The 14306-nt window shown below is 32.4% G+C and overlaps 1 protein-coding gene across 4 annotated transcripts; it reads left to right on the forward strand.

The window, feature by feature from the left end:
- The first annotated feature begins 210 nt into the window (after positions 1-210).
- Positions 211-13901, forward strand: LOC110664115 (protein DNA-DAMAGE INDUCIBLE 1). Of its 4 annotated transcripts, XM_021823659.2 has the most exons (16): positions 213-448; positions 558-590; positions 806-936; positions 1884-1992; positions 2456-2572; positions 3553-3618; positions 4638-4700; positions 4783-4827; positions 5096-5157; positions 6632-6725; positions 7365-7457; positions 7563-7632; positions 7791-7861; positions 8502-8556; positions 8919-8944; positions 13390-13901. In XM_021823659.2, exons 1-16 carry the CDS (start codon positions 275-277, stop codon positions 13516-13518), a joined length of 1338 nt encoding a protein of 445 aa, XP_021679351.2. In that variant the 5' UTR covers positions 213-274; the 3' UTR covers positions 13519-13901. The 4 variants fall into 4 exon arrangements, with proteins under 4 accessions (XP_021679354.2, XP_021679353.2, XP_021679351.2 ...); XM_021823660.2 differs by lacking the exon at positions 8919-8944 and having other exon boundaries at positions 13390-13598; XM_021823661.2 differs by lacking the exons at positions 8502-8556; positions 8919-8944; positions 13390-13901 and adding an exon at positions 7949-8466 and having other exon boundaries at positions 212-448.
- The last annotated feature ends 405 nt before the right edge of the window (positions 13902-14306 follow it).

Genomic DNA, 14306 nt, shown 5'->3' on the forward strand with positions numbered 1-14306 from the left:
TTTTTCACTTAATAATAATTTAATGACATAATTAGATCTTTTGCATATATATATATATATATATATATATATATATATATATATATATATATATATATATATATATATATATATATATATAGACCTTAAAAATTTTTTATTTTTTTTAAACAATAAAAAAATTATAATTATTTTAAAAACTTTATTTTAAGACCCTTAGCCCACTCCAAACGTGGTGCAACTAACCAAGCCAAGATCCAAAACCCCACTTCAAATTTTATCTGAAAAGCTGTTAATGGTCAACAGCATCGACAATTACAAAAACCTCTCTGCCAAGAAAACCAAAGTTCCATTAGAAGCACGAGCACACCAAATCCAATCACAAGACAAGACACGGAGAAAGATGAGAATCACTGTAATGACAGCTGATGAACACATCATATCTCTAGATGTCGATCCTCATGAATCTGTAATCCCTCTTAAACCCTAGTTTCAATTCCTACATACATAATTGCATGCGTCTGTATATGGGTAATTGTAGACTGACCTTTACTTTTTCCTTTTGATTTTAATTGAAGGTTGAGAACTTGAAAGCTCTGCTTGAAGTGGAGGTGATCTCTCTCTTTCTCCCCGTTTCTCTCCTTTTCTAGCTGTTTCAATTATAGATGTTTGTTTGGTTGCTGAGAAAGTGGTGTGAAAGGAAAAGAAACGATATTTAGAATCGAATTTGGATTGAAATTTAAGGTTTTGAGAATATTTTTTTTATGAATAATGTCTGCCACATATTTGTTCTTAATCTTATTGTTATTTATGCGTGGGTGAGCAGACACAGGTGCCGCTTCAGCAGCAGCAGCTGCTTTATAATGGGAGAGAAATGAGGAATAATGAGAAATTGAGTGCATTGGGCGTTAAGGATGAGGATTTGGTAATGATGGTCTCCACCAGCGCTGCACATAGGTGTATACTCTGTTTATGGTTTACCTATCCAGGTTGCTTAAATACATTGTGTAGCGGAATTTTTTATTTATAATTACATTTTTCCAATTTGGTACCTCCATTCTTCATTCATTTTTTTCACTGGTGGCATTGATAGTAATGACTACAGCATAAAATCTCTTTTAAGAATGAATACTAAGATGTAGACTTTGAATTGAGGATCTTATTATATATACTTGTGCACTTCAATTGATTTTTTATAACTTTATTGAACTGTTTTATATAATAAGTCTGAAACTACGTGCTACATTCAATATTTATTGTATACGAGATGATAGTAAAAGGCCTGGATTTGCTTTAGATGAGGGAACAAACGAATGTAAAGTAGAGGGATATATGCTCGTACTTTTGGTAAATTGAGTTGATTTTATTTAAGAGAGCTACATTGTTGGATTTAAATGTTTATTTTTAGTTGCCAAGGAATAGTAGAAACTTATATATTCAAATGAATGCCAATTGTTTAAATTGGGCTATTTTTAGAAAGTACTGCATTGTCAGATATTGGAAATTGAGTGGTTACATTAGTTGTTTTGATGCAACTTACTGGAAGATGTTAAGGGAAAGGGGTTAAGAGATCCTGAGTAATCCAGTTACTTTATTGTGTAATAATTTCATAAATTAATCCTTCTAAGTGGCACAATTTGTTATATATGTAGCCATTTACCTCTTCTTGATTTGATTTATCTGTGTCTAGTATCTGTCCATTGCCTTTCTCTGTTATATTGTTTACAGTTTTTTTTTTTTTTTTTTAATCTTTATTTGTGGCCTTTGTGGGATTTAACTGCCTTTACATTGCTCTTATTCTAGCTAAATGCACATATGTGCAAATCCAGACATACATAATTTTATCAAAATGAAATGTATTCCATACCTTGTTATGCTAAATGAGAATTTGCAAATTATTTCAGTTCACCCGCAAATGATTTGAGCTTCAATCCTGATGGGTCTGCTGTAAATCCTGAGGCTTTCCAGCAACATATTCGACGTGATTCTAATTTGATGGCCCAACTGTTTCAGGTTTAATGGATGGTTATTTTTGTTAAAAGTTTTACTTTTTTTCTTCTGAATTGGGAATATTGGGTAATTTCATATTAGTTATGCACTTTCCAGGTCAGATGAGGTAGATTCTGATGCAAGACAACTGAGTTGGGTTTTGAAGCATTAATATTTAGTCATTTCTTCTCCATATTTTTTCCCTTGAAAATAGATGCTTTGCCTTTCAATTTCTGATTTCTGTCATTCATGTCAATGTATTGTAATTTGTAAGACTATTGTGATAATACTTTTGGAAATTGCTATGATCTTGATTATTTTCTGTATATTTTATGGTTGTTGAGTGAGCTGTAACAAGTACTTAGTTCAAAAGATTTAAACTCTTGGTGGATAGTTGCTTATTTTGGTTCTAACTTTTTTCCTAGTTTCTATGATTTGATTGTCTTACTCAGAATTTTTATGCTATAAATTTATATTGGATTCACAGACTGATCCTGAACTAGCACAAGTTCTTCTTGGCAATGATCTCAGCAAACTGCAGGACCTCTTACGGCAACGCCATCGCCAAAGATCCGAATTACGGCGTCAACAAGAGGAGGAGCTTGTGAGTGGCTATCTTTTCCTTGTTCATCGCATATTTGTCTTAAAGTACTTGTCAACTTAGAAGTTCAAGTTTATAGATGAATGTCTTTTTTTTTATTATTATTATTATATATTTTTTTTTAAATTTAAAATAATCTCTAACAAGTACCTAAGTTCATAAGGCTTGAATCTTGAGTGCTTTGACAAGTACAGGCCTACATCAATTTGTGCTAAAATGTAATTTTATTAATGGGGCACCTTGAATTTAAATTCTGGACCTCTTGGTTGAGGAGGCTTATATGATATACCATAGCTACGTCAAAGAATGATCTACTTGAAAGGTCGAGCTTGTAGATGAGGGCCCAACAATAATTATTATATTTGTAATGATTACAATGATGGTGGTTGAAAAAATATACTGTCTAGTGCAATTTTACCTCTTAGTATTTCTAGATTTTTTTTTTTTGATATACCAATAAGGTGTAATTAATTGGTAATTATTCACTAAATCTCATTGATAAGCATAATTTTCAATGAAATGGCTCCTTACCATTAATTGCTGTGATTTATACCTGTTTATTTTAAAGAAGGATTTAGCACATTATTTCCCTGCATCATTACAAATTGATTACAATTGACTAAATGTTTTGAGGAGCATCATTTTCAATAACTTAATTGCTATGATTCATATCTGTTCATTTTAAAGAAGAATGTAGCATATTATTTCGCTGCATCATTAAAAATTGTGGAGAGCTGATTTTTCATCTTACTCCTTTTAGATTTCATTTTGATATACTGGTTAGATGTGATTGCTTGGTGATCAGTAGATTTTATTCCTGATTTTTATCTAAACTAGAAGGTTTCTTATCATCTATTGCTTTGATTTTTACCCATTTACTAAATAAAAAGGATTTAATTTCAGTGTGTCATTACTAGTGGATTTCATTTTTTAAATAGATATGCTGATTAAATTTACCTATTTACTTCTGTCTTGCTTTATAGGCCCTTCTTGATGCTGATCCTTTTGATGTTGAGGCACAGAAGAAAATTGAGGCTGCCATTCGCCAGGTTAATTTAATTTGCATTTTTAGTGTAACAGTTAACGGGCAATGACTCATGAAAGTTTGCTTTTTGTTAAATTATTTTAGAATATGAACGAGTACCAAGTTGAACATTTGTGGTAATGTTGGGAATAATAAAGTTCATGTGTTGACTGCATACAATAGGAACATGGGGTACTGTTCACGAACAGAATGCTTATTACTCAGGCTCTGATTGGACAATTGGGACAACTTGGTGTTTGAAAATGTTTTGCAAAATGATTTATTGGCACATGAAGTGGTGGGTTGATACTGTTTCATCCTTTTGGCACATGAAGTGGTGGGTTGATACTGTTTCATCCTTACTGACATGCTTCTGTCATTTAAGGCCCTGGACATCATTCCCTGTGATTCTAGTGACACTGTTCTTTCTTCTTCTTTGTTGGGAGTATTTTGGGATGTGATTCTTCATACAAAATTTTCAAAAGCATGAGTGATGATGTGATCTTAAATTTTCTTGAAAATTTTATTTTGAAACAAAATGTATAAGAGGAAATGAAATATGAACCAAATTATATATTTGCTTTTCATTTTTCTTATTTCTTTTCTATATATATATATATATATATATATATATATATATATTTATCTATTGATTTATTTTCTTACCTTATGAATATGTAATGCTATTGAAACTGCATTGCTGTTAGGTGTTAGTTAATAACTAATAACCAAGCTTTCGTTGTATAATGTTTTTGATGTTCTGACTTCTGAGTGATATTTTGCTAGTGGTTATTCTCCATGTGATGTTTTTGACTTGATGTATTCTCAACTTTTTGGCTTTAGATTTTTCTCAGACCCATGTCTTGTTCCAAAAAAAAAAAAAAAAAAAAAAACTGTTATTTAATCTCTTTACTTTTATTATATCATTTCTGATGAAAGGTTTTCATTACTAATATTCACATGTTATGGTTTTTTAACATTTTTAATGCGTTCAGATGGTATTTTGATTTTTGATGTTTGCAATTCTGCTAAATTCAAATGCAGAAAGGAATTGATGAAAACTGGGCAGCTGCCTTGGAATACAACCCTGAAGCTTTTGCTAGGGTGGTATGTATTTTCTTCAATCCTGTGGACCATAGAAGTTAGTTGATTGTGCTTTAAATTTGAAGTTTCTTGTTTAAATCTTCAGGTTATGTTGTACGTTGACATGGAAGTTAACGGTGTGCCTTTAAAGGTAGAGACTACAAAAATTAGCTGAGGCTTCAACCAAGACATGATCATGTTATTCTTTCAAGTTTCAAGTTTCAATATAACTCTATTTTTGTATTCTTTCATCATAACTATAGTTTCTTTCATGTTCTCAATTATCTTGTTATTTATTCTCCATAACAACTTCATTATGAAACTATTACTGAAATTTTCTTGGCTAATATGCTGTTATAGATGTTGTTTCTATGGATTGTGATGGAAGCAAAAACCTAATAAATTTCTCTTTATTTCAGGCATTTGTTGATAGTGGTGCTCAGTCCACAATAATATCAAAAAGTTGTGCTGAGCGATGTGGGTATGTGCTGCTGTGTATTTGTTTATTTTACTTTTTTACTAGTAGCTGAGTCCTGCAAATTGGGCGAATAATTTTCCATTTGATGGTGCTAATAGCGTTAATATCATAATTCCTCTTTTGTGCTACATTTCAATGATATAAAATATGTATGCCTGGCTAAACTTATGTGCATTTATGTATTATGTATATTAAGGGTCTGTTTTGTTGCTTCGGAAATGTAAATGAATAGAGCAGACTCATAAGACAAAAATGGAATGATCTTTCTTTCTTTATTTCTTTGTTTTTTCCCCTCTCTCAATGTGTTTGGTTTGATTCATCAGAAGGCTATTTGCTTTTTTACGTGTGCAGAAATGGGAATCAGTCTAAAATTTTCATAATAATCCTAAATGGAAAACATGTTTACATGTTATGATTGAAAGACAAATTGCTGTATCATTTAAGAATTTTTATTTCTAATTCATCAATTTTTCGTACAAAATTATGATATTCTTGTTAGAAAGTTATTCAACAAGGTCACACATGCATGCCATTGATATTTCTTTTTGTATTTTTATAAATGATTTTGTAATTTTCTAAAAGAAATTTCTGTAAATTTTATTATTTTAAACATTGTCTCTTTTTATAAAATGATATTTATTTTAAAATTTTAAAGTTAATTCTTTGTTAGAATTTTTAAAAATGGCATGCTCTTATTGGTCAAATATTTTTATTTATATTTCCTCACAGTTTCTAAATTATTTTACTTATTTAATAATAAATTTATTTTGAATTTCCTTAAAATTCTACACTATGTGGCAAGTTCATGTTCAAATAATATTTTATTTAATTAACTGTAATTTAATTTTACATTCTTTATTATTTTTTTATTAGTATGTAATTTTGAATTGTAATTTCCAGCCATGTGGCATGCTACCAATAGTCCCAATGTTATTATTATTATTTCTGAAATTTGATGTTTTAACTATTTTATTTTATATATTTTAAAAGCAATATGGCAGATAGTCACTGACTTACTGGTTTGACCTGTTAGTCACTAGTTTGACTTGATTCCATGGGAATGGGATTGGTGATTCTGTTATTTTTTAAAATTACATTCCATTTCCAGTATAAATACTGGGAAATGGAATTGCCAATTCCAATTTTGGTCCTATTATTGCATGAGCCAGATGGCCCCAAAGCATATTACTAGTTATTTGGTAGTCTATAAAAGATGGGTATACGCCTTCTCATCTCTTTAAGTTAGCAGTTGCACTTTGCTAATGGTTTATCATGTAGCAAAGTGGGTTTCTACTCACTGCAGTTTTATCTAATGTACATTATTTTTTATTCTTCTTAAATGGACAATATGAAAGTTCCTTGCTTTAATTACGTTCTTTTTACCAGTGATGTGGATGATATATTTTACAACTTCTCAAGAAATTAAAATGGAAGGTCCGCTGTAACTGATGCTTTGTTGTGGGCTTGTTTGTATCAGATTGCTGAGGCTTTTGGATCAACGTTATAGAGGCATTGCTCGTGGAGTGGGTCAATCTGAGATACTGGGTCGGATACATGTAGCTCCAATAAAGGTAGAACACCTGATGGGATTCTAATAAGATTTAGCCGTTTGGTGCACCAAGCTAGTTCATCATTGGGTGATTGTCTTTGTGTTTGTGTTTGTAAATGCAGTTTATAATTGCTGCCCTTTGATCTTTCTTTCTTTGTGTGGGTGTATAAGCATGTATTTTACATTGGTATCTGTCTTTATAGAAGGTTACTTAAACATATTCATCTCATGCAAGCTAAAAAAGAACATCTCATGTTCCAAGTACTTTTGGACATGATTAATCACATTTTATATCAATTATCAGTTCATCTATATTGGTTACAGATTGGAAAGTATATGGATAAATTTGACCTGTTAGTATTTTACGTATTGTCTTCCTTTGGAATATGCTTTTTGATCTTTGGTAGGTGAACTCTTTCACTTCTCCACATAAATCTTCATTTTTCTTGAAAATTTTGTTCAAGCTACAAAATTGCTGAACATTGGGCATGCATATTTTGATGTGCATTGCACATGTTTCTCACATTTCATTTGTAAAACATTGTACAAGCATTCAACCGAGGAATATTTCTTATGCTATCATTTGGTTGTTATTTGTTACTGAGCTATATGCTGAACTCTGACACTAACTTCATTCTTTTATTCCTTTTGTTCTCTGTAGATTGGGAATATATTTTACCCTTGCTCCTTCTTGGTGCTGGATTCTCCCAACATGGAATTTCTTTTTGGGCTTGATATGCTTCGCAAGCACCAGGTAGCATCTGCAATTGGGTTGTTATCTGATGGTCTGTTGGAAGCATTGATTGTTGAAGTTTACCTGTATCTTTGAGTTTATTCAAATTTTATCCATTGGCTGTAGTGCATTATTGATTTGAAGGAGAATGTTTTGAGAGTTGGGGGTGGAGAAGTTTCTGTTCCATTTTTGCAAGGTTAATCATCTGGCTTCAGCATTTGCTACATCCTCTGCTCTGCAATAATGACTGTGTTTCCTCTGCTTGAAATGCTTTGTGATCTAGATGATGTGTTTCTTTTCCAGTCTTTCGTTCCTCTTTTCTTCTTTTTAATTCATAATTCTTTGCTGTTTCAGAAAAGGACATCCCAACTCATTTTCTGGATGAAGAAAGCCTCGCCAAAGAAGTGTCCAGCTCAGGAAATCCAGTAAGCGTGCTCCTTATTTTCTTTTAATGAATTTACAAGGCTGGTCCTTGTGATGTTTGGCTTTTAACTAAACTATTTTGTGAATAGTTTTCAATTGCTGAAGGAATACTCTATTCTGTAAGTGTCTATTCTGTAAGTGTGAGTTGGTCCTAAATGTAAGTGCCAAATAATGTTTATATCATCATTCAAGTGTACGTGAAGTTGGAAAGATAATAATTTCTTTGCAACAGTACATGTATTTCCCCATTTAAAAGCAAAGGATAAAATTGGCTTGTGTATATATGCTTCTCAGTGCTTTACTATGTTTACTACCATAGTTACTAGTGCTTGTGAAAAAGTTTATGGTCACAAGTCATATTTGTGGAGCTAACTCCTATACTTTGTACTGTGATATCCTTGGTTTTATGGTTAACCAAGGTCATAATAGAAGTGCTGTAATTTTCTTGCAAGTGAAATCAAAGTGTTAGACTTGAAAAGAATTGTGCTTATCTTTCTAGACATGTCTATATGAGCAGATAACTGTGGTTCTCCATTCAGTTTCTTTAACCTAATAAAGACAAGCATTTCAAATTGGTGTTGACTTCTGCTGCTGAGCAAAGGCTTTTTTAAGTCTTGGAATTGATCCACCTTGATTCTTCAGGTGACATCAGGAGCTATAGATAAGAAGAATAATGCACCAGGAGGTCAATCTTCTGGTTAGTTTTTACAACTTCTGAAAGTTTTTTACGGGGTATTTGATTCTGCAGTTATTTTTAACTAAAAGTAAGTTAACTGATTTATTTAATACGTTGTATTGGCTTGAATTATTAGATTCTAGTCCTATCTCTGTTATTTGAGGATGTTTTGTAGCCAGGAAATACATTATCATTAATTGCTAGGATTAGCTGTCTCTGTTATTTGAGGATACTTTGCAGACTGGAAATACATTATCGAACTAATTGCTAGGCTTAAAAATTAATAGACATGTTTGATCATGATGGACAGGGATGTCTTTTTGTAGTGTGGTGAATTTCAGGACATTTAGTAATTAATAGTTCATTTTGCCTCTGGTTTGCAGGAGTTGCACAAGGCAGTGTGACACTGGTAAGACCTTAAGACGAACTATGATATACTACAGTTCTGTTTGCTTTGTACTGGAAATTTATTTTTAGCTGTATTTTGCAAGTTGCTTTCAGTTATTTTCAAATTCATCCAAGCTTTATGCTAATATGTTTTAGGCTTTGTTTGGTAAACTACTTTTGCCACCCTCTGTAGAACAATTGCAACAAGCCTAAAAGTTAACCAAGCCAAAGCCTTGGTCAATGATCCAATTGACAATAATTGTTGGGGATGACAGAACTTCAAAAGTTGATCTATTTTAAATTCAAGCTATAAAAGCTATGTATTTACTTATTTATTGCATTCAAGTCCTACTACTTTTAAAATCACTCAATGTTAGTCCTATCCATTAAGTCAATAATATATATTCTCGTAGTCAACTCCAAAGATACACCCCCTCCCCCCATTTCAATCCTAAAACTTTTAAAAATTTTTCTTTTCTTTCTTTTTTCCCACTCTTTTTCTGAACTAATTTGGAAAAAAAAATCAATAATTCATCAAAATCATATAAAATGATAAGTACCATCAAATTAGCATATAAAAATCAAAACTTATGAAAGTTTTGTTCTCAAAAAACAAATTAAAATATTTTAATAAAAATTTCAATTATCTTTGGGTCTTGAATTTTTATTTTAGTTTGAACTTAGATTATTTATATAATGAATTTCATGTCATTCTTTGTTGGGATAAGTAAAACTCATCTCATAATAAATTTTAGATTGATATTTGTTGGTTTTTAGAATTTGAAAATTTGAGTAATTTGTTAAATAGTTCATATTGTTTGACTTAAAATTTAAGTAAAAATTGGATATTAAAATAATTGAAGATATTTTGTTGAAATATTTTCATTTTATTGTTTGAGGAAAGAAAATTCCATGAGAACAGTTTTAATTGTTGGTTGTTAATTTGAAGTTTCTTGTCTTTTTCTTATTAGTTTTCTAGTAATTGAAAAAGAGAGTAAAATAATATAAAGAAAAAAGTGTATTTTTTGTGAGTTTTAAGACTAAAATTTAATGCTTCGTTTATGTCACATAAAATATTTTTCTTAATTTTTTTTTTTTTGCATTTTCTAGTATTTAGAATATTCAGGAAAATGGGTCAATAGACTATTTTTCTAGTCAAAGGAAAACTAAGCCATAAGGAAAATGATTTTCTGAACTTTAACAATTAAGATGTGAAAACACTTACATATGTTTGATATAAACACATACTATCAGTTTAATATTGCAATCAAACAATTGAAAATATTTTCATGGAAACAATTTTTTAGAAAACATTTTTCATGGAAAACATTTTCATCTCTCAACTCTCAACTCTCAACTAAGCCTTGTCCTAAAAATTTGGGTTCGGCTATATGGATTCTCTTTCTCCACTATAAACGATTTTGGGTTAAATCCTCGGAAATGTATAATGCTTTTAGGTAATGTTGTACTACTCTCCTCCAGGTCAGTTTAGGTTTACCCCTTCTTTTCTTTCTATCCTCTACCCTAATGTGCTTTACTTCTCTAATTGAAACCTCCGTATATCTATGCTTCACATGACCAAACCACCTCAATCTCCCTTCTTTCAACTTATTCTCAATTGGCACTACTTCTACCTTTTTTCTAATACTCTCATTACGGACTTTATCTAGTCTAGTATGGCCACTCATCCACCTTAACATTCTCATCTCCGCAACTTTTATCTTAGACACATACGACTTCTTCAATGTCCAATACTTACTACCATATAATATGGCCGGTCGTATGGCTGTACGGTAAAATTTTTCTTTCAACTTATTGGGAATCTTGCGATCACATAAAACTCACGTGGCACGTCTCCACTTCAGCCATCCGGTTTTAATCCTATGACTAACATCCTCCTCACATCCTCCATCTACTTGAAGGACTGAGCCGAGATATTTAAAGTGATTACTTTGGGATAGTATTACTCCATCCAAACTAACTCCTTCCCTATCATCAGTTCGGCCTTCACTAAACTTGCAATGCATGTATTCTGTCTTTGTTCTACTCGACGCCCTTTGACTCTAGAGTACTTCTCCAAAATTCTAGCTTTCTATTGACTCCTTCTTGCGTCTCATCTATCAGAACTATATCATCTGCAAATATCATGCACCAAGGGATACTCTCTTGTATATGTTTCGTTAATTCATCTAAAACTAATGTAAAAAGGTAAGGGCTTACAGCTGAACCTTGGTGTAATCCAACTTAGATAGGAAAATCTCTAGTGTCCCCTCCCACGGTGCGCACAATAGTAGTTGCTCCTTCATACATGTCTTTCAACACTTGTATGTACCTAATAGATACCCTCTTTTGTTTTAACACTCTTCATAAGACATCTTTTGGAACACTATCATAAGCTTTCTCCAAATCGATAAAAACCATGTGTAAATCTTTCCTCACATCTATATATTTCTCCATCAAATTTCTAATGAGAAAGATCACTTCCTTACTTTTTTTCTCCTACCCATTTAGTCTCCTGAATGCAAGCAATATTCACCCTTCTCTTTTTCAAGTTATCCACAAGCTCCATTAATTTTCTTGTAAGTGATCCAATATTTCAAGTGCTAACCCTGATTCTCCTTCTATCATATTCCTTCCTAATTGATCCCTTCTATGATATCTTCTATTATTCTCTGTGCCTATTTGGTGTTCTATTTCACTATTTGTTCTACTATCTGTCCTATGGACTAACTTTTTTACCCACACCCGTTCATGATGTGGGGATCCTTGCTCATTTAACACCATACCCGGGCGCCGGCATGGTACGTCGCTTTTGGTGAACGCCTTACACCCTTGCTTATTTCTCGCTACACCCGGGCTCCGATGTAGCGCGTCGTAAGTAGAGGACGCCCCAACGTTTATATCATTTGAATCCATATCATAAAATGTGACGAAATTTTTACGCTGGTTGTCACTTACTGCAACCCTCCTCCTTTATTCGGGCTTGGGACCGGCTGAGCGCAAACTACTTAGGTGGAGTTATGGAAAACATTTTCATATTCAAATTATTTTACGTAAAACAAACGGAGTCTAGGACAGAAAAACATCTTCAGCATTGACATAAGACTAAGGTTGTGTTTGGTAGAAGGTTAAAAAATTAAGGGTGAAATGCTATTCTTGTAAGTTTTAATATTTAAAAATGGTAATTATTAACTTAGTCCTCTAAGGTTAACATTTAACCTCTCAAAAAGGTATAAATATTAATGAGGTGAAAAGTTAACCTGTCCAAACAACATGCATGAGAGGTTAAACGTTATAAGAATAATACTTACCAATTGTTAACCTCGTACCAGACACCTCCTAACAGTAAACATAGGGGTTTGGTTCAAATTGAAATGAAAAAGCTGAACAATCAAATTTCCAAATATCATAAACCTAATCTAATTGATCTTAGAGAGTAAACTTAACTGTACCAAGGTTTTTTGGTTCATAGGCTGGAAATACACCTTCAATCCAATCTAACTTTTAATCAAATACCTAAAATTTTCAATTCCACATAATACAAGTACTCCAAAAAGAAAAGATTAACACCCAGCAGATTTAATGAATGATTTTCGGTCAAACTAACAAATTGCAATATCCAACAAATCGAAGAACACACAACATTTCAGATCTTCAACCATTCAATACCAATAAAATTACGGAAATAATTACCCCAAACTTCAGCACAATAACCCAAGTCGTTATTCTTTAATACCTAAAACGGTAGAGACTAGAGATGAAAAACTAGAGGCTGAGAACTCAAAAGTTGACTGCGAAGAAGAGTGGCAGTGAGATGCGAGAATGTATTTCACTTGAGAGACATCAGGTCTTTGAGGTAGTTAGGTGCATGTTGGAGGACCAAGGGTGTGACTTGTGAGTAGGGGTGTGCATAGTTCTTGGGCGTTTCGACCCGAACTGAATAACTGTATCTAATCAATCAGAACTATATCGAACCAATCAGAACCATATCGAATCGAACTTATTTTACTTTTTTTGGTTTGTTTTATGTTCTTCATTAAGAACTAGACTGGAACCATATCAGATGGTTTGTTCATGCTAAAGCAACAGCCCTTTAGTAAATTTGAGTTCGGTTCAATTATTCCGATTTTGAACTTTGAAAATCAAATTGAATTGAATATACCAAAAATTGTAGAAATCAAAATCCCACTGAATCGAATTTCCGAATTAGGGCGGTTCAGTTTGGTGTTTCAACTTAAACCAAATAATGCTCAACCCTAGTAAACAACTTTAGAAGTAGTAGAAAATGTACAAATGGGTAAACTTTTACCGTTTGAAACTATTTGTATTATTATGCTGCCTTTCAAGTTGGTAGCATACCTCAGCAATCTATTTGATTGCGTTGAACCTCTTGGACAATCAAAATGGCCAATTTGAATTTTAATTTTTGTATACTGATGTGTCCAGTAAAATTTGTTTTCCCTGCAGAGACCTGATTTTGAGGCCAAAGTTGCAAAGCTTGTTGAGCTAGGTTTTGGAAGGGATTCTGTGGTACAAGCTCTTAAATTATTTGATGGGAATGAAGAACAAGCTGCTGGATTCCTTTTTGGTGGCTGAAGATCACTCATATTTTTTAAATTCTCATTCATTGTGGGAATACTATTGATTTCAGTAATTTAATGACAGGTTTTTACAAATCCATGAAATTGGTGTACCCTCAATTCAAACAGAAAAAGAAAGGTGTACCCAACTGCACTTAATTACAATTTGTTTGCACAAAGTAGTTTTGCAATTCAACGGGAACAGTTATCTTTTTTTCCCCTGTCAAGTTCTACTTCAACTTGATCATGGAAGAGTCGTCTGGCAGTGTTTAATTGCCTAATGGTGGATTTTACATATACCTAGACTGAAAAATTATTTGATATTCTGGATACTGTCTTCCCTTTGTGTATGTGGTGTGTTTAAAAACTCAAATGAATATCATTGAGCTTTATTGCACAGTTTAACAAAGCAGAAGTTAAAAAAGTAAATAATATTTGGTGAAGCGGTTTGTTGCTTTTGTTTGGATGAAGAGGCATGGTGCCGGTCAACTATTTTCCTTTTTTGGCCCTTTTCTGTATGGATTGCATAAAACAAAGTTGATGTATATCAATTTTTAAAAATATTAGGTTGTAAAAAAATGTATTTCATATGTACTCAAATCTGGCTTTTTTTGGGCAGCTGTCTCCATCTGACTCGGTGTTAAATCTTCATTTGCTTTGTTCGATGGTGATTCTCCTCGAGAGCCCGTTGCGCTCAATATTCCAATCATTGGATCATTTTCTTCACCATCAGATAGATTTTTTTTTCCTTTTTTTCTCATTACCCTTTAACTTCTTTAAAAGTGGACTTTGCATAGATATTGG

Source organism: Hevea brasiliensis, chromosome 9 (assembly GCF_030052815.1).
Source record: "Hevea brasiliensis isolate MT/VB/25A 57/8 chromosome 9, ASM3005281v1, whole genome shotgun sequence".
NCBI lineage: Eukaryota > Viridiplantae > Streptophyta > Magnoliopsida > Malpighiales > Euphorbiaceae > Hevea > Hevea brasiliensis.

Bases quoted from the DNA above. Each gene is read 5' to 3' on its own strand.
- LOC110664115 (XM_021823659.2), top strand. From the start codon at position 275: ATGGTCAACAGCATCGACAATTACAAAAACCTCTCTGCCAAGAAAACC. The intron at 591-805 runs GTGATCTCTCTC...GTGGGTGAGCAG, and splicing joins AAGCTCTGCTTGAAGTGGAG to ACACAGGTGCCGCTTCAGCA. The intron at 7,862-8,501 runs GTAAGCGTGCTC...TTGATTCTTCAG, and splicing joins TGTCCAGCTCAGGAAATCCA to GTGACATCAGGAGCTATAGA.